Source organism: Marmota monax, unplaced genomic scaffold, assembly GCF_021218885.2.
Source record: "Marmota monax isolate L192 unplaced genomic scaffold, Marmota_monax_Labrador192_F-V1.1 WCK01_AAM20220418_F8-fsc00029, whole genome shotgun sequence".
In the NCBI taxonomy this organism is placed as follows: Eukaryota; Metazoa; Chordata; class Mammalia; order Rodentia; family Sciuridae; genus Marmota; species Marmota monax.
In genome coordinates this window covers 3,592,153-3,612,179 of record NW_026693024.1, presented here as the reverse complement: position 1 = coordinate 3,612,179, position 20,027 = coordinate 3,592,153, and the positions used below count along the sequence as shown (strand labels likewise).

General features: G+C 39.2%; 1 protein-coding gene across 1 annotated transcript; it reads right to left on the bottom strand.

The window, feature by feature from the left end:
* Positions 1-455: 455 nt before the first annotated feature.
* Positions 456-7,663, bottom strand: LOC124098676 (serpin B6-like). Its single transcript, XM_046453589.1, has 4 exons — positions 7,499-7,663; positions 4,925-5,077; positions 1,944-2,061; positions 456-628 (listed from the first exon to the last, which is right to left on the bottom strand). The coding sequence occupies exons 1-4, from the start codon at positions 7,661-7,663 to the stop codon at positions 471-473; spliced, it is 594 nt and encodes a 197-aa protein (XP_046309545.1). The 3' UTR covers positions 456-470.
* Between the last annotated feature and the right edge of the window lie 12,364 nt (positions 7,664-20,027).

Genomic DNA, 20,027 nt, shown 5'->3' with positions numbered 1-20,027 from the left:
AGGGACCAGCAGGGGTTATAGTGACAGCTTAGATAAAGGGGCAGATACCAGGTGGGGCTTCCAGTGGGGACACAGCAGTTAAGAAAGGGGTGTGAAGGTACAGAAGCAAATGGGGAGGATCCAGGTCTGCGAGGACCCTCAGACACCAAATTTGGAGTTTGAACTTTATCTCAAAAGTTCTGAGAAGCCAAGAAAGACCTAAAGTTAGCCTGAGAGCTACACCATCAGATTTGCCTTGGAGATTAACACACCAGAGAAAGTATGGCAGGTGAAAGTAAGGGGGAACATCCGAATAGAACCCTTGGTGACATACAAAAGGAGGAAGCTCATGAGAGAAAGGCCCCAAGGCATGGGGATTCCTTGCTGCAGGGCTACCCTATGCCTTGAAAGGCACAGGCTCCATGTGGTGGCCTTCATGATCTAGAAACCACCGAAAACACAGGCCCTATGTCTGGGAATCTCCTTTGTTACTATGCAACATTCACCTTGCTGACTTTAAATGGTCTCTCCTTGGTGAGCTCTTTGTCAAACTGTTTATCCCAGTTTCCTTTGAAGTAGATGGCATTCACAAGAACCAGTTTAGTGTTTGTATTCAATGAACCTGGAGACAGCAACTCTGTAATTTTATCTAAAAGGAAAAATTAAAGAACCAGTTAGCTAAGAGTTTGCTGATTTGTGCATCAGTGATGATACGGAGAGGGGCCCACCTCCTCAAATAGTCAAGCACAGAGGTAAAGGATCACATATGCCCTAAATAATATAAATAGACATTTGTCATTAAAACAAAGCAATATCCCTGGCATTGAAATACATGTTCTAGGAAGAAAAATACCATCATTTGCATAAAATATAAAAGGAAAAAGTAGATATTAGTAAGTGAATTCATACCACAAGAGATAGAAAGAAATGATTGGTGCCTCAAACTAAAGAACTTAAAATACTGTTACAAGGAGTGATTATAAATTTAAACTTAAATGTTTGAGGTGCTGATATGTTCACTCTGATTTAAACATTACACACATTATATATGCATTGAAGCATATATAATACATATATTGTACAATATACATGATTTTGTTATTATCAACTAAAAATATTTAAGATTTTAAAAAGATGTTCTTTATAAATGTAAAGCACGATTTAGCTAGACATGGTGGTACATGCCTGTAATCACAGAGACTTGGGAGGCTGAGGCAGGAGGATTGTAAATTCTAAGCCAGCCTTAGCAACTGAGGCCCTAAGCATCTTTACAAGACCCTATCTCTAAATAAAATTTTTATTTAGGACAAATATCCCATTACATTATTTAAGGATGGGGCTTGGTATTTAAGTCCCTCTGATTTGAATCCCTGGTACCAAAATTGAAAAAAAAAACAAAAAAACAAAGCACACAGTTTACATTAAAAACCACAGGTCCATGAGGATACCACCAAGCAATTTGCAACAATGCATGAAAACTGGGGAGCATGAGCTCACACTAGAGAGGACACAGCTGAGACCTGTCAGGTGAATTTTTCTTTATGTGATTGGTGAAAAGGAAAAAACAAACAAGAGCAAAGACATTACAGTGTGGATTGTTCTGGAAGAGGGGTGCTGACTAGGGGGAAACATTATGGATACACTGAGAAGAGCAGGGAAGACCTAGAGAAAATGTCATCCACTGACAGTATTTCAGAAGCAGACTTTTAAAGTCTGAAATTATTTGAGAACAAACACATCATTCCTGTTCATATTTGACAATCTTGTGAAGGAACTGACAATAAGACTGATGTAAATACTATTAAAAACAGAACAATAGGCTGGGACTGTAGCTCAGCGGTAGAGCATCTGCTCAGCATGCCCAAGGCCCTGGGTTGGATCCCCAGCACTGCCAACAAAGGAACTAGCAAAGCAACTACAACCCCACCATCACCAGAAACAACAAATAAAAACTATGTTTTTACCTTCTGTATCTTTAGCTACCCAGATGTTTATGTGTTTTCTGGACTCCTTGGTAGCATTCAGAAAGTCAAGCTCTTCCATCTGTGCTTGGTAGAATTTCTGACAGGAATCTTTAAAAGACTAAGGCAGAGCAATATAATTGCATGGTTCCAAAGTAATTAACAAGTGTACTTCATTAATCTACCAAAGCAGAAACTCAATGATGTGCTGATTTAGAGAGGTAATTTACAAATTACTACGTAGAATGAACCTAAAATTCACCTTCTCAGTTTTGGGCTATCTTTAATGTCCCGAGTATCACATAAATTTCATGAATGGCTGGATCTTTATGGGAGTTGCTGAGCCTCAAGAGGTATCTGGGAGGAAGCTGAGATGCAATAACTGTGGAGAGAAAGTTAACCCAGCAAGAGCTAGCACTCCTCTGCACTCTGAAATAAGGGACACTGAACACAGAAAGTAGAACATAGGAAAATGAGCCATTCTGCACCACCCTGCCACCACAACTTCCTGTGATAACAGAAAAATGAGCACCATCAAAAATGGTGTCATAGGTGATTACAGAGCATCTGAGATCAGGTCAGTGCAGCTGCAGAACTGAATATTATCTTTTATTTTATTTTGATTAATTACTTGTGTCTAGAGATTGCCAGTGCTGCTGAACATCTCAGTTTGGAGTAATAAGCAATTCTCAAAAAACGAGTAGGGCTATGATTCGGCTCAGTGGTAAAGCATTTGCTCAGCATGGGAAAAGCCCTTGGTTGTATCCTCAGCATCACAAAAAAAGAAAGGGAAAAGAAGTTCAAAGTGTTTTACTAACATATCCTATGAAATGATAATGACATTGATGAACACATACATTCTACCATGTTAAAATAGAAAATTTGTGGAATATAAGTGTGCTTACAACCCATTACAATGGCAATGCACTATGAAATTATTTCCTAATCTTCCTTTTGAACAGTTTATGGCTCCATATTTGATTTCTATTTATTTATAAGGAAAGATTTCACATTTGTCCTTCAGTATTGCACAGACACAGGTGTTAGGAACACAAGTTCTTTGATTTGTTAGCTGGGTGGCTTTAAAAAGGTTAATTAGTGTCTCTGCCTCTTTGTTTGCCATGGAAATGAGACAGCACTGGCTGTATGAAGCTCCCAGAGTTACTTTGAGGCCCAGCTGAATTACTTTCATTATTACTACTTCATCCAATGTTACTGAATTCTCAACATATTGTGGGCACTTAAAAGGAGAACTTCCTGTATCATTCCATTCCATTCTCACATAGTTCTTGCTTTACCAATTTCACTGTTCTGTTTTTTAAAAATTTTAAATCTTTCAATCTAAGAAAATAGTCTGAAAGCAAACTGGTCACTCAAATATTGATAACTTGCCACACACTTGTGTGTGAATTTTACAACTTTTAAACACCCTAGGAAATAACTACGGGCTATTCAAGTTACTATTATAAAAACAATGAATAATCAAACTCAAGGAATATGTGATTTTACATCATGGTTGGTATTCAATTTTTGGAAGTTTAAAAAAATGAATGACAAATATTTCTAATTTCCTTATTTTGTATACTAATATAAATTTTTAAATATCAATAGTTTTCTTAAAATATCCACCCCAAAAATGAAAGAAAATTAAATCAGCCAATCATGTGAGTATGTTGGAATTTCTGTTCATAAAAAGGCTTAAAGAGGGTGATGATACCTATAAAGTAGCTAAGACTAATTAAATAAGTAAAACAGATTATAAAAAATCATACTGTGATATATAGTTGTTATCAATATTTGAACCTATGCTTGTTTATGTTCATTTATATCACTTCCTTTTAAAACATTTAATGTAGTTTAAAACAGGTTTGAAAAATGAGAAAAAAATCATAGAAAACGTTGAAATCTCACACATACAAAAACTCGTATAAATCAATAAGAAAAGGGAATACAGATCAAGAGATAAATGTGCACAGAATATGTAAATAAACAACATACAGAAAACATATACAGGTTGAATATCCCAAAAGGTACATGTGCAGAAATATTTTACATTTTGTCACTTTCCAATTGTGGATTTGGGGATTATGGATACTCAGATTGTCCATGTTCAAAGAGCTTAAGTTCAATCTCATAAGTAATCAAGATTCAAAAGCTACAAACATGCAGTGTTGATCATGGTAGATGGAAACCGACATTGTGCTTATATCCCTGAAAAGAACAGATACATCACTTTGGAGAGACATTGAAAAATATAATATATATTATAATTTCTAAGCTCTATTTCCTTCCTCCCTCCACAAATCTACCTGGGAGCAGCACACACACACATACATGCACAAAAGTCACAGTCAATAACACTGTCTGTAACAACCCAGACTGGGTATGACCTAAAGCCCATCCATGACCAAGTATCTTTCTATGTTACAATGTGTCCAACTTAGAATTATTAGATGATGGTTCATAATAGTAATGTAGGGCTGGGGATGCACTCAGTGGTAGAGCTCATGCTTATTTATATTTGAGGATTCAATCCCCAGTGACACATAATGGTGATGATGATGATCATGATAACAACACTGAAGTAGATCCACATACACTGAGATGGGAAGAACAAGAGAAAGATATTTCAAAACAACGTGTATTGGATAAAGGCATAATGCAGAGAAAATTACTACAAATCAAGAATCACTACATGTGCAGGAGGATACATATCAAATCTATGAAAGCTCTTATTCTGGGAGGGATGATGGGTTGTGGGAAGGAGGTTGATGTGGCTCTTTGCTGGCCCTATTGCATTCTGCACAAAAATGTACTCACCTGTGACTTGAGTAGTTTTCTGATTTTTTTAAATGAAAGGTGTGAACAAATACATGAGTAAACAGAAACCTGAGTGAATTAACAGCCCAGGCTCTTTCAGCTGCACCACGAGTTTCCCTCCTCCCTACCACCTTGCTTCATCAAAAGCAGCGAGTATGACTTACTGAGAGGAAATCATAAGACTTTTCTGCAAAAAGCCCGTTGGCTGTTCTAAGCAAGCACCCTGTGTCTGTCTTGTTCACTTCAGTGAGAAGGGACTGGAAACCTCTGTGGATATCTGCACCTCCAGTGCTGCTGCTTTTATTTAAAGAATGTACCTGAAATCAGAAACACAACTAAAATACACCATTGCAGTAGGCCCTGACTACAGGGAACAAGCAAACTATACTAAACTTGGCCTAAGAACTGTGCAGATTCAAACCACCATCCAACTAGAGACAAAAAGTATCTTGAAAGCTCACTCTCCAGTGTCCCTCCCAGGATCCCTTTCTGTACCCTGTCAGTATTGTTCTGAGGAGAAATGTCTCTCCACAACCCAGGCTCTTTGTATCTAGAGCCTAGCTGGAGACAGAGGTATCACTAGACCTCCCATCTCTGCAAACACAGGATGCTCCAGAAAATTCTAAGGTAAGGTCTCTCCCTGCCCTTAGGTCTGTGAAGGCTTTGACCAGCAGAATACAGCACAAGCAATGCTGTCCAGGCCTGAGCCTTAAAAGCCTTGTAGCTGTCATGTTCACTCTCTTGCACTCGCTGCCATGATGGAAGGAAGTCCAAGGTATCCCCTTGGAGGATGTGCTACCATATAGGCTGAGTTGCTGGGAAGAGAACCAAAGCCCCATCCAATAGCCATCACCAAGACACCCCATGTGAGAGAAAGCCTCCTTGGACCCTGCAATCCAGCTGTGTATTGCAACAGTAGCATGAGTGGCTCCAGCTGTCATCACAGGGAGCATAAGAACTGCCACTGGATCTGAGAAATAATCCACCATGATTATTTCGAGCCACTAATTTGGGGGATGGTTTGTTTTGCAGCAACAGATGACATGTGCAGCAATTCAGAAGTGTTCCGTCATAACAAAAATAAACAACTTGATGCTGGCTTTGGAAATGGGTAGTTGACAGAGGCTGGAGGGCCAGGGATGAAATTACTACCGCTGTCTGAAAAAAGAGGTAAGGTGATAAGGTAGGCATTCACCAGAGAAGTGAAGATGTTCACCTGTAGCAAGAGGTAAGATAGGACACGTTCCCAGTGAATGCCCACAGCTGTCTAAGATATCCAAGAAGTGTGTGTCTTCCTTTTAGCTGCCTAACGTAGAGTGTGGGAAGAGAGAGATGAGCTAAAGAAAGAATTATTGCATTTTCAAGCAGAATTTAAAGGAACTATTTATAACCCAGGTCTTGATAGGTATAACATAAAGGTGTTTCTTCTCTCCCCACTCTCCAGTTGACAACATGATTCTCAACCGAAGAAATGGCCTCAAGGTAAATCTAAAATCCTTGGCCTCAGGAGCAAGATCAAGATCCACTTTGTAAAAACCTTTGGACAACAAAGGCAGCATCTCATAGACCTGTAGAGAAAGGGGCTTCTTAGCAACTCAAGAACATTGCCCCACAGCACCCTTACTTCCAACCTGACACAGTCTTGTCTCAAACAGGCTTGTACTGATAGACCCAGCCTGATTGCCTCTTAAAATTTGGAGGCATCTCACCACAAAGCCATGAAAATCTAATTTCGGCTTTACTCTAAATTACTGCAAATTCTGAACTTGCTTAGAATGCCTGCCCATGCCTTGAACTCACCCATGCCTGGTTCTCTCTAACCACATAGCAGCCCTCTCTGAAACTTTAGTGATGCCTCATAAATCTTGGCCTTCCCTGGCCAGATAACCATCCTCTCTGAGGCTCTAATGACCTTCATAAATTCTGATGTCTGGCCAGCAAAAATGTAAACTAGCCTTTGTGTTATGCTCCTCAGAGTTTTGTTATCTATAACTCACCCTTTGTGTAAATTTCTGGGCTATAAAGCTGGGCTGCAAGAAAGCTGTGGGCTGTCTTGTTCCCATGATTTTTGGTGGGAGAGGCAGCCTGGCTGGTCGAAATAATAAGCTTGCTTTAATTTGATTTTAATTGGAGTCAGTGGTCTTTTCTTATGTCCTGGTCAAACAGTACATGCGGCTTGGTCCAGTGCAGCAGGCTGTAAGTTGAAACACAGAAATCCTACAATGGTTTTAAAGGAGTTATGAAATATTGAAATTAAAACGCAAGACAGTTCAAAGTGAAGGGGTGGACTTGGGTCCCCAACTCTCTTTTGGCAGGAGAAAGGCTAAGAGAGAAACAAACATGAAACATGACCCATTTCTTCTGGAAAAGGATGGGAGTTGCCAAGCACTAAGCCCAGAATGCACAGGGAGGTGCCATGACCTGACATGTGGAGGACAAGGAATGCTTCCCAGGAAACCCAGGTGGAGCCAATCAAGGAATATTCCCACCCTGAGGACAGAGGAGCCTGGCATACACACCTGGCTGGATTTGGAAATTGCTACAGTTCAGGGACTGCAATGTGCTCACAGGGGTGCTTAGCAGGGGTAGCATGTGCTTCTTGTCAGCTCTCCATCCACACCTCTCTGATACCCTCTGATATCCATCCACAGCAATCCCTGTTGGGATTTGAAGTGTGGAGAATTAGCTCAATTGACAACTATCAGCATTTACTATTACTCCCAAAGGACACCAGGTACCTGAGCCATCTGGACTGTGGTGGTTCCCTTTGCCCCCAAAAGGACCATGGCCAGGGCCGAGGAGATGCTGATGGGTGAGTAAAACACATTTCTTGAACTGTCTTCACCCAGCGTTTTCAGAAGGTTTAAGGCAAAGGTGCTGTTTGCTTCTAACAGAGGATCCATGATGGTGAGCCTGGAACGATGGACTTCAGATCAGTATCACATGAACACAGGCTCACAGGTCAACTGCACTTTCCCTCCTTTTAACTCCACGGCTGCTGTGGTGCAATAAGCAAACAGATGCACACAGAACTCTGAGGGTCTTTTTGGGGTCACAAGATTATTTTATGTCCTAATATTAAATGAAGAAGAAGAGTAAAATTTAATACTATGATCCTGTTGTGTGAAGACCTGTATCTGCACACTTCTTTGTGTGCATGGGCAAAGTGTGGGTGGGACACATGCACCTCCTGGATAGGGTAAGAGAAAGGGTGATTGACTTTGGCTTCCATGTCTGTATTCTTCAGTGTGTTGTAAGAGCTTATTGTATCATTTAATTTGAAAATCATTTAAAATTACAAATTTACTCACAAAGTTACAAAGACAAGATATTCAGTCTTTTTATAATGTGGGGAAGTTCCCCATTTTAGGGTAACTGAAGCCTTAAAATAAATTTGGGAGGTAAAGCCACATGAGACCCTTCTCTCCTCTGAATCAAATACCCACCCATCACCCCCAACAGATGAGGGTGCTCACTCAGGTATGCTCAGCAGGGCACCATTTAATCCTCAATTCTTCTAGGGAACCTATGCATGTGACAAAGCCCAAATCTAAGGTCATGTTAAGGGCCTCTGCTGTCATAGGCAAGGGCACTTGGCCCATGTCTCACAACTCTTCCTCATCTCTGGTCAGTTGTGACTGCCCATGTCCACCTCCACACACTCAGAGCTCAGGGGAGTCTGGAGCTTTTCCAGAAGTGCATTTGGCAATGCCCTGGCAGCCCTGGCAAGGTCAAGGGCAGGAACACAGTTAACCAGTCAGAAGTGAGTGGGGTGGAGGTGTCTTCAGGCCAGTTGGAATCACAGAATCACAAAATGTTATATAGCACAGCAGGACTTCAGTGATCCCTATTCACAATTTTCCATTTTCAACAGGGATCAGGAAGTTCACCAGGGTGAATTGATTGCAGCTGAGGAGCACTCGGACTGAGTCTTTCCAATACACTTGGAGAAGTCATGAACTTCAGGAAGAGCCTGAAGGAATCAGGCAAGAGGACAAGAGGAAAGAAAGAGCTCAATCAGCCAGGAAGTCTGCACATGCACTGGAGCAGCCCTGGTGCACTGTGGGCACAGGGCCTGTCTGTTCCAACACGGTTCACAGATGTTTACCAAACTCATTTCCCCAGCTGGAGAATGCTAATATTCTAAGACAGTCCCCATGATTCCCCTGAGCAGTGGGTGGAAACCCCTGTCAGAACAAGGAGGAAATGAGTGTTTCAGAGTACACAGGAGTGGGAAGGTGTACCTATATAAGGGACTGTTGACAAGAACATGAAGCATCCCTTTGTATAACATCCCATTCATATAGCTGTGGTCCATAGAACAAGGTCCCCAGACATATCTAGGTCCTAATCCCTGGAACCTGTGAAAATTCCCTCATATGACAAAAGAGACTTTGCAGCTGTATTTAAGAATCTTCTGATGGAGAGAATATCATGGACCATTCAGGTAGCCCCCAAATGTAATCATGTAGTCACACGTAGTTTATAAAAGGGGGGTGTCAACATGAATAAAAAAGGAAAGAAACTCAGAGAGAGTCTCTCTAAAACAAAAGATTTACATTGAGATTAGCAAAGGGTTGCAAACCATAGTGGGCAGATTATGAAAATCAAAAACTCATGGGAGTGGAGAAGATGAGACCAAGAGGCAATTTGTCAGAGCTAAGCAGCCAGGTGTAGTGGCACATGCCTGAAATCTCAGTGGCTTGGGAGGCTGACGCAGGAGGATCACAAGTTCGAAGCCAGCCTTGGCCACTTAACTAACTCTTGTCTCAAAATAAAACATAGAACAGGATGAGGATGTGGGTAAATGTGGGGTAAATTGCCCCCTGACTCAATCCCTGGTACCAAAAAAAAAAAAAACAAAAAACTAAGCTCCTGAGCAAATTTTATTTTATACCTATGCTTTAATGTAATTGTTTCCTGGGATGGAATTAACCTCAGGGGACCATTTCCTGTCTACACAAACAAGGGACCAGGGCTTACTGGTTCATGGTCATTGTGCCCCACCCCCCCAGATGTTGCTTGACACTGGGTGCTCACAGTTTTTATAACCAAGCACATTTGTGTAGTTAGTAGACCTCTGGGCTTCAGTCTCACTTTCAATGGAATTGACAAGGCCTTGGCCAAACATGAAATTGCAGTTTCTTGTAATCCCATGTGTTGCCTTAAAGGAAAGTAATGTTTGGGTTTTTCTCCAGCTGAGTTGCAAAGCCTGCAGTTCTTGCACATATCTTGGCTCTAAGTCTTTTGGTTTAACTGTTTACACCTTTAGGTTGGTTTATGGACTGTTCATTCACCTAGGAACCTGTAAAACACTAAACTGTTTATATGGAAATCCTAGATGGAATGCAAACATCACTGAATCCTGTTACTTTTTATTTATTTTTAATTCTAATTTGTTATATATGACAGCAGAGTGCATTGCAATTCATATTACACATATAGAGAACAAATTTTCACATCTCTGGTTGTATACAAAGTATATTCACAACATTTGTGTCTCCATACATGTACTTAGGGTAATGATATCCATCTCATTACACCATCTTTTTACCCCCATACCCCCTCCATTTCCCTCCCAGACCACTGCCCTATCTAGAATTTGTCTTTTATTGCTAAGTAATATTCCATTCTGTATATATACCACAGTTTCTTTATCCTTTCATCTATTGAAGGGCTTCTAGGTTAGTTCCACAATTTAGCTGTTGTGAATTGTGCCTGTATAAACATTGATGTTGCTGTGTCCCTGTAGTATGCTATTTTAAGTCCTTTCAGTGTAGACGGAGGAGAGGGACAGCTGGGTCAAATGGTGGTTCCATTCCCAGCTTTCCAAGAAATGTCCATGCTGTTTTCCATATTGGCTGCACCACTTTGCAGTCTCATCAGCAGTGTATGAGTGTGCCTTTTTTTCCCCACATCCTTGCCAACTTTTTGTTGTTTGTCTTCATAATACCTGCCATTCTGATTGGAGTGAGATGGAATCTGAGTAGTTTTGATTTGAATTTCTCTAATTGCTAGCATTGAAAAACATTTTTATTTATATTTGATGATTGATTCTATATCATCTTCTCAGAAGTGTCTGTTCAGGTACTGGGCCCATTTATGCATTGGGTTATTTGTGTTTTTTTTTTTTTGGTGTTTAACTTTTTGAGTTCTTTATATACACTAGAAAAAAGTGCTCTATCTGATGTGCGAGTGGTAAAAATTTGCTCTCAAGATGCAGGCTCTCTCTATTCATTCACCTCAAAGATTGTTTCTTTTGCTGAGAAGAAAATTTTAGTTTGAATCCATCCCATTTATTGTCTTGATTTTAATTCTTGCACCAAAAGAGTCTTATTTAGGAAGTAGGGGCCTAATCCCACATGATGGAGATTATGACCTACTTTTTCTTCTATTAGATACGGGGTCTCGGGTTTTATTCCTAAGTCCTTGATCAATTTTGAGTTGGGTTTTGTACATGGTGAGAGACAGGGGGTTAATTTAATTTTGTTGCATATAGATTTCCAGTTTTCCCAGCACCATTTGTCGAAGAGGCTATCTTTTCTCCAATGCATGTTATTGGCACCTTTGTCTAATGTAAGATAATTGTAGTTTTGTGCGTCATTCTTTGTGTCCGCTATTCTGTACCATTGGATTACCAGTCTGTTTTGGTGCCTATGCCATGCTGTTTTTGTTACTATTGCTCTGAAGTATATAATTTGAGTTCTGGTATAGTGATACCACCTGCTTCACTCTTCCTGCTAAGGATTGCTTTACCTATTCTGGGTCTCTTATTTATCAGATGAATTACATGATTGCTTGTTCTATTTATAAGAGGAATGTCATTGGGATTTTAATCAGAATTGCATTAAATCTGTATAGTGCTTTTGGAAGTATGTTCATTTTGATAATATTACTTCTGCTTACCCAGGAGCACTTTAGATCTTTCCATCTTCTAAGGTCTTCTTTGACTTTCTTTATTTAGGGTTCTGTAATTTTCATTATATAGATCTTTCATCTCTTTCATTAAGTTGATTCCCAAATATTTTTTGAGGCTATTGTAAATGGGGTAGTCCTTCTCATTTCCATTTCTGAGGATTTATCACTGATATACAGAAATGCATTTGATTTATGGGCATTGATTTTATATTCTGCTACTTTGCTGAATTCATTTACTAGTTCTAGAAGTTTTATGGTGGAATTTTTAGGGTCTTCTAGGTATAGAATCATATCATAAGCAAATAGTGCCAATTTGAGTTCTTCTTCTCCTCTGTGAATCCCTTTAATTTCTTTTGTCTAGTTGCTCTGGCCAGTATTTCAAGAACTATATCAAATAAAAGTGGTGAAGAGGGCATCTCTGTCTTGTTCCAGTTTTTAGAGGGAATGCCTTCAATTTTTCTCCATTTAGAATGATGTTGGCCAGGGGCTTAGCATAGATAGCGTTTATGATGTTGAGATATGTTCCTATCATCCCTAGTTTTTCTAGTGTTTTGAACATAAAAAGAGGTGCTACATTTTGTCAATTGCTTTTTCTGCATCTATTGAGATAATCATATGATTCTTATCTTCAAGTCTATTGATGTGATGAATTACATTTACTGATTTCTGAATGTTGAACCAACCTTGCATCCCTGGGATGAATCCCACTTGATCATGATGCATGATCTTTTTGATATGTTTTTGTATTTGATTTGCCAGAGTTTTATTGAAAATTTTTTCCATCTATATTCATTAGAAATATTGTTCTGAAGTTTTCTTTTTTTGATATGTCTTTGCCTAGTTTTGGAATCAGAGTGATATTGTCCTCTCAGAATGAGTTTGGAAATGCTGCCTCTTTTTCTATTTCCTGAAATAAATTGGACAGTATTGGTATTAGTTCTCCTTTAAAGGTCTTGTAGAACTTACTTGTGTATCTGTCCAGTCCTGGGCTTTTCTTTTTTGGTAGAATTTTGATTGTGTCTTCTCTTTCGTCACTTTAAATTGATCTCTTTAAATTGTGTATACCATCCTGATTCAATTTGAACAAATTATGTAACTCTAGAAATTTGTTGATGCCTTTGATATTTTCTGTTTTATTGGAGTGCGAGTTTTCAAAATAATTTCTAATAATCTTCTGTATTTCTGTAGTATCTGTCGTGATATTTCCTTTTTCATCACATATGTTAGTAATTTGAGTTTTTTTCTCTCCTTCTGTTCATTAACATGACTAAGGGTCTGCCAATTTTATTTATTTTTTTCAAAGACCAATTTTTTCAATTGTTTTTTTTTTGTTGTTGTTCAATTTCATTGATTTCAGCTCTGATTTTAATTATATACTATCTTCTACTGCTTTTGATGTTGATTTGTCCTTCTTTTTCTAGGGCTTTGAAATGTAATGTTAAGTCATTTATTTGTTGACTTTTTCTTCTTTGAAGGAGTGAACTTCATGCAATGAACTTTCCTCTTAGTACTGCTTTCATAGTGTTCCAGAGTTTTTCATAAGTCGTATCTGTGGTCTCATTCACCTCTAAAATTTTTTTCATCTTCTCCTTGATGTCTTTTGCAACCCATTTTTTGTTCATTCAGTAGCATATTCTTTAGTCTCCAGGTGTTGGAGTGGCTTTTATTTCTTATTTTATCATTGATTTCTAATTTTATTCCATTACGATCTGATAGAATGCAGGGTAGCATTTCTACTTTTTTATATTTGCCAAGAGTTGCTTTGTGGCATAGCATATAGTCTATTTTACAGAAAGATCCATGTGCTGCTGAGAAGAAAGTATATTTTCTTGTTGAAGGATGAAATACTCTATATATGTCAGTTAACTCTAAGTTATTGATTGTATTATTGTGTTCTATAGTTTCTTTGTTCAGCTTTTGTTTGGAAGATCTATCTAGTGATGAATGAGGTGTTTTAAGTTACCCAAAATTATAGTTTTGGGTTCTCCTTGACTCTTGAACTTGAGAAAGTGTGTTTGATGAACGTAGATGCTCCATTGTTTTGGGCATAGATATTTATAATTGTTAAGACTTGTTGGTGTATTGTTCCCTTGAGCAGTATGCAGCATCCTTCTTTATCCTTTTGTATTGACTTTAGCTTGAAGTCTACTTTATTTGATATGAGAATGGAAACCCCTGCTTGCTTCCAAAGTCCATTTTCTTGGAGTGCTTGGAATTTCCCCAACCCTTCACCTTCAGTCTGTGGATGTCTTTTCCTATGAATCTCTTTGAGGCAGTATGTTGTTGGGCCTTTTTTCTTTGATCCAATCTGCTAGTCTATGTCTTTTGATTTGTAAGTTTAGACCATTAACATTCAGGGTTATTATGGGAGAACTGATTTGTATTCCCAGCCCCCCCCCTTTTTTAATTTTTGGTATTTAATGTGACTTGGTTTCTCCCCTGATTAGATTTTCCTTTAGTGTAATCCCTCCCTCTGCTGATTTTCATCATTGTTTTTCATTTCCTCTTCATGGAATATTTTGCTAAGGATGTTCTGTAGTGCAGGCTTTCTATTTGTAAATTCTTTTAACTTTTGTTAATCATGGAAGGTTTTTATTTCATCGTCAAATCTAAAGCTTAGTTTGCTGGGTATCTATTTCCTTTAAGAGCTTGGTATATGTTGTTCCATGATCTTTTAGCTTTGTGGGTCTGGGTTGAAAAATCTGCTGAGATACGCATTGGTCTCCCCCTATATGTGATCTAATTTCTCTGTATTATGGATTTTAGGCTGAGGATGTGGCTCAAGTGGTGGTGCATTTGCCTAGCATGTGTGAGGAACTGGGTTCGAGTCTCAGCACCACATAAAAACAAAATAAAGATGTTGTGTCCACCTAAAAAGAAACTAAAAAATAAATATTAAAAAAGATTCTATCCTTATTCTTTATGATAGGCATTTTCATTATAATGTGACTTGGTGTAGATCTGTTGTAATTTTGTACATTTGGTGTCCTGTAAGCCTCTTGTGTTTGGTTTTCCAATTCGTTCTGTATGCTTGGGAAATTTTCTAATATTATATCACTGAAGAGATTGTGCATTCCTTTGGTTTGAAAATCTGTGCCTTCCTCTATACCAACAACTCTTAGATTCGGTCTTTTGATGCTGTCCCATAATTCTTGGATGTTCTGTTCATGGTTTCTTACTATCTTCATGTGTGATCAACTTTATGTTCTAGATTGTATACTTTGTCTTCATTATCTGACTTCTTCCTTTCAAGTGATCTCGTCTATTTGTTATGCTTTCTATTGAGTTTTTTATTTGATTTATGTATCCTTTATTTCAAGGATTTCTGACTTTTTTTCAGAGTCTGTACCTCTCTCTTGATGTAATCTTTTGCTACCTCTATTTGCTGGCTTATCTCTTTGTTGGAGTTATCATTTTTTGCCTGTATTTGCTCAGTTAGGTCATTCCTTAATTCACAGATCATTTTAATTATGAACCTTCTGAACTCCTTCTCTGACATTTCATCAACTTCACTGTCCATGGGTTCTGTTATTTCAGTGTCCTGGTTTGTTTGGGGAACTTTCCTCCCTTGTTTTTTTCATGTTGTCTATGTGTCTTCCTTTCTTGCAGTGTGGATCTGGGATATTACAGTTTCTTCCTTATATGTTTGCAATACCCCTTGCAGATTGTCTGTACCTCACCTTGATGTTGGGCTTCAAGACCCTGCAGGTGTCCTTCAGTGTGTGCTACTGCATCTAAGATTGGTGGCAGCAATAGCCCAGGTAACTTGAGATAATAGTTATGGTGTCCCAAGATGGAAGCAATGTCTTACAGAGATGGGGCTACAAGAGTGGACCTCACACTCCCTTTGGGATGCCTTCTCTGAGATGCAGCTGCTTGTAGGCCCTGTCTGTTGTCAAAAAAGTAAGGGGCTACTGTATGGGGGAGGCTATGGTGATGAATCTAGTGTCCCAAGATGGAAGTGGGTTAGGCTTAGGCTCCCAGGTGGGGGTTAGGGGGTGCAAACTCAGACCTACCCTGGACCTGGGTCCTGCGCAAATCAAAGTGGACAGATCTGGGCCAGACCTGATACTCTGCTGGTTGGAAGAGGCCGTCCTGTGCTGGAAGCTGGGCTGCGGTAGTACCTGCTGGTGGAGGGGTGGACCCAGGCCTACTATGAGCCTGGGTTCTTCCCAGGCAGGTATGGGTAGATCTGGGCTACTGGGCTTGACCTCAAATTGTAGTCTCCTGGTTGAAAGGGGTAGTCCTGTTCCAGAGGCTAGTCTCTGGCAGGTGTCTGCCCCACCAGTGGAGGGGTGAACCTGGGGCCCATACAGGCTGGTGTGGAGTGTGCCCTTTATCCCACATCATTGCCAACACTTATTGTTCTTTGTATTCTTAATAGCTTCTATTACAACTGGAGTGATATGAAATCTTAGAGTAGTTTTGACTTCCACTTTTCTAATCCTAGAGATGTTGAATATTTTTTTCACATATTTGTTGGTTGTTTGTATATCTTCTTCTAGAGGTGTCTGTTTAGTTCATTGGCCCATTAATTGATTGGGTTATTTGTTTTTTTTTTCTGTTGTTTAGCTTTTTAATTCTTTATATAACCTAGAGATAAGTGCTCCATCTGATGTGTGAGTGGTAAAAATTTGCTCCCAAGATGTAAGCTTTCTATTCACCTCTTTGATTGTTTCTTTTGGTGAGAAGAAGCTTTTTAGTTTGAATCCATTTCATTTATTGATTCTTGATTTTAATTCTATCACCAAAGGAATCTTGTTAAGAAAGTTAGAGCCTAATCCAACATGATGGAGATTTGGGTGAATTTTGTTACTTTTTAAGCCTTGTCTGCCTCATCTGAACTGATTAATGGACTCAGGGTTTTTTATAAACAATATTATATAAACAATTTTATAAACAATATTTCAATTAACTGACATTTTTTTCTTGGTGCTCAAATTATCCTAACTTGGCTCGTGGGGAGCTCTTTAAATTGGTTATTTTATCCCCAGCTGTTGGTCTCAAATATCCTTGCTTTATGGCAACAACAGGGCCTTATGGGTCCATGTTGAATTTTTCTAGTCCAACAATGTGGTATTGAGATTGGATAGAAAAACTAAAAGATAGGTAAAAAGTAGACAAAAGGAAAGACAAAGAGAGATTAAAAAGAGATTTTAATCTGAATGTCTCATGCCTGATGCTAAAGTTTTGCATGTTTCTTCCCAGGTCTGTCACTCCCCAAGCCAACTGGGCTAATTTCACTCCCAAATTTCTGGGCAATCTTACAGTTGTTGGAAATTTATCCAGTTATGAAAATTATCTTGTGCACTGTGGAGTGTCTTATGTAAGAAACAGATTAAGCCAAGAGAGAGAGACAATATTTTAAGAAACTTATAACCTAGGGTACTTTCCAATGTGATTTATTGGTCACTTAACATAGACCACATCAGTCTAAGAATGCATTGTAAACCATCATGTGATCATCAGACTGATGTCATCCTCACATACTTTCCCATGTTCACCCCTCACCAAATTCCTTTAAAAGAGCCTGAGAACCCCCAAAAGCATCTGTGTCAATATGACTCACATTCTCAATCAATCTCTGCCTTAGACATGTACTTCAACTTATTTCTGCACATTTATCAAGAACCCCACTCATCCTAAGTTCAGGACCACCTCTCCGGAAACTCCTCAGACTTCTTCCAGTGACAGTATACCTATCTCCTGGTTTCTCTCCATCAAGGATTGTAAAGTACAAAATCTTAAGACTCGAGAAGCAGATGAGTATTGGTGCTGAGAGAAAATAAGTTGCTGCTATTGAGCACACCAGTGGCAAGCTGGGACTGATATTTCCCTTTTAGTCCTTCATGTATCATGCTATAAATTATATCACCACTGAAAGATGAACCTGACTCTACTAAAACATGGATGCACTTAGCAGCTTTCATCTGGACTGAACTCTACACTTCTTTCATTACACCTATGTGTCACACCAACCAGTGTTTATCAGCACATTTCTGACACAACTTCTTTATTGGTCCATCAATCTGTGTACTGCCCAGGCCCCTGGGCAGACTTATCCCTTAGGCAATAACATCCTTCATTTTGGACCCCAATGTCTTCCTGCTTCATGGTTGCCTCTCTTATTTTGATGGAGAAAAGGATCTAATAGCTTTCTGAGACAAAATTTAGGTTTTTTGATTTGTTACATGTCTGAGAATGTGTTTATTCTACTACTCCATGCCAATGAGAGTTACACAGGTCTATAATGAGCTGCACAGCATTTTACATCCAAAGATTTGAAGTAGCACTTCATAGCTTCCCTATCTTCAGCTCTGCTGTTAAGAACTCTCATGACATTCTGACCCCAGCTCATCTACCCCACAACACCCCTACTCTTTGAAGCTTATGAAATCTTATCCCCATCTCTGATATCCAGAAATGTCCCAGTAATGTGTCCTTCTCTGGGTCCAGTTCATTCTTTTTGGTGGAGATTTGGAGGGCCCTTTCAATGTAGCAATTTAAAACTTTCTCCTTTCTACTCAGGTAAAATAAATTAAAGTGCTTTCTCATTTCCTGCAGAATCTGTGTTCTCTGCTTTTTTACCTCTTATTTATCAGCACTAAAAGTCTTGGAATGAACTCATGTGGGACTTTCCAACCTTCTGAATGTCACAGCACACACGAAGAATGATACCAGTACTATACTTTGGGGAAAGGTTACTTGCTGTAGAGGTGTCCAGCTCAAATCTCCAGCCACCAGGCTGCCCCCTCCAGCTGACCTGAGTTGGAGAGGTCAACACTTTGACAATGCCCCAACACACAGTAAAAAGTTCTACTCAGACTTTTACTTCTCTTGTGTTTTCCGTAACAATTACATTTTGTCCCATTTTCTGGAGAAAGTCCATTATCTTCCAATCTTTCTATTGATTTTACTGTTGTTGTTTTTGTTAATGTCAATTGTTATACTTTTTAATTTCCAAGGACTTTCTTGAGCTTCTTTTGCACCCTGAGTTGCCTTTCCCTGGTGTTTTTCTATTGTTGTTGTGGTAGTGGTGGTTGGTGATTGTTTTATTTTATGTAGGTTTCTCTTTTATGCTTAGTATTCCCAAAAGTGCCCACCAAACCCTGGGTGTCAGTCCATATTTAGGGGAAAACACAAAAGACTGCTTGAAATTCTGTTTATACAAGTGGGACTTGTCAGCTGGGGACTTCTCTGATCAAGGAGTCACAGTAGCTTTTCTGCTGAAGAATGGCAAATAGAAAAAACCTTGATCCAGCTACTGGAGCTGATGTGTAAGTAGCTGGAATGGAGACTGGGGTGCTTCTGCTGGATCCCTTCTACCCTCATTTCAGCCCAGTGCTTTTTCCACCACTCAGTGTCTGGGGGACCCTGACTTGGAGCATCAGTTCTTGCAGGGCTGAGACCTGTCCTCCTATTAGGGGGCTGCTAGGCAACAGGGGGGCTGCCTGGTTTCCAGAGCAGAGGGGATGACATCTCACATTCAAACCACTCCATAAACAGACTTTGTACCAAGGGCCCTACTGCCACCTGCACTTCACCCTCCCTCTCCAGGGACTCCAAGGTTGACAATGTCAGCTGCTTCTGGGCTGCTCCTCCCTCCTCCCTCCACAGACACTGAGCTCCTTCCTCTAGCCACTTTCCTGCTCAAAACTCTGCTGGCATCTCTTGTCCACTGCTTAGCTCCTCTCTCCTTGTCTTGTCCTTGGTTTTAATGATTTAAAGGGCTCTTTGTTTGTTGGGTTAGCAGGGCTTTATGTGCAAGAAGATGAATACATATGGCTACAAATATACAAACTATTTTTGTGAGCAAAGTAGAATATATGTGAATGTTTAAAAGCACATTCCTTCAGGTTTTACTTAGTCTCTCTTTTAATTGTGAAATGTGTTCAAGCATTATATCCCATGTATTAAAACCTTTATTTGTCCTGAAGCATGAATTTGAAAATAACATGGCATTACTATATAATCATAAAACAATTTTCATTTTCACTTTGCAATAACATATAAATCCATAACAGTCAGTTATAAAAGGATTGGAGAGTTCCAGTCCTGAAAAGAGAAAATAATCCAAATTAAAAATTTACCAATCACTAAAATATTCCAAATAACAAAGAAAATCATTAACCTAGTAAAATTTTTCAATTAAGGTCTTTCTCTTACCTATTGATGTTCCAGTAACAAGGATACATATTTCACTGATCGCATTGCAAACCCAATGCCTAACAATGGCCTTCCAAGTGCCTACTTCCACAGCTACAGGAAATAAGATGTGGAAACTTCACACACACACACACACACACACACACACACACACACACACTCACACAAAATTCATTATACAGT

Bases quoted from the DNA above. Each gene is read 5' to 3' on its own strand.
- LOC124098676 (XM_046453589.1), bottom strand. From the start codon at position 7,663: ATGGATCCTCTGTTAGAAGCAAACAGCACCTTTGCCTTAAACCTTCTG. The intron at 5,078-7,498 runs GTACCTGGTGTC...TTCTGATTTCAG, and splicing joins CCACAGTCCAGATGGCTCAG to GTACATTCTTTAAATAAAAG. The intron at 629-1,943 runs GTAAAAACATAG...TTTTCCTTTTAG, and splicing joins GGTAGCTAAAGATACAGAAG to ATAAAATTACAGAGTTGCTG.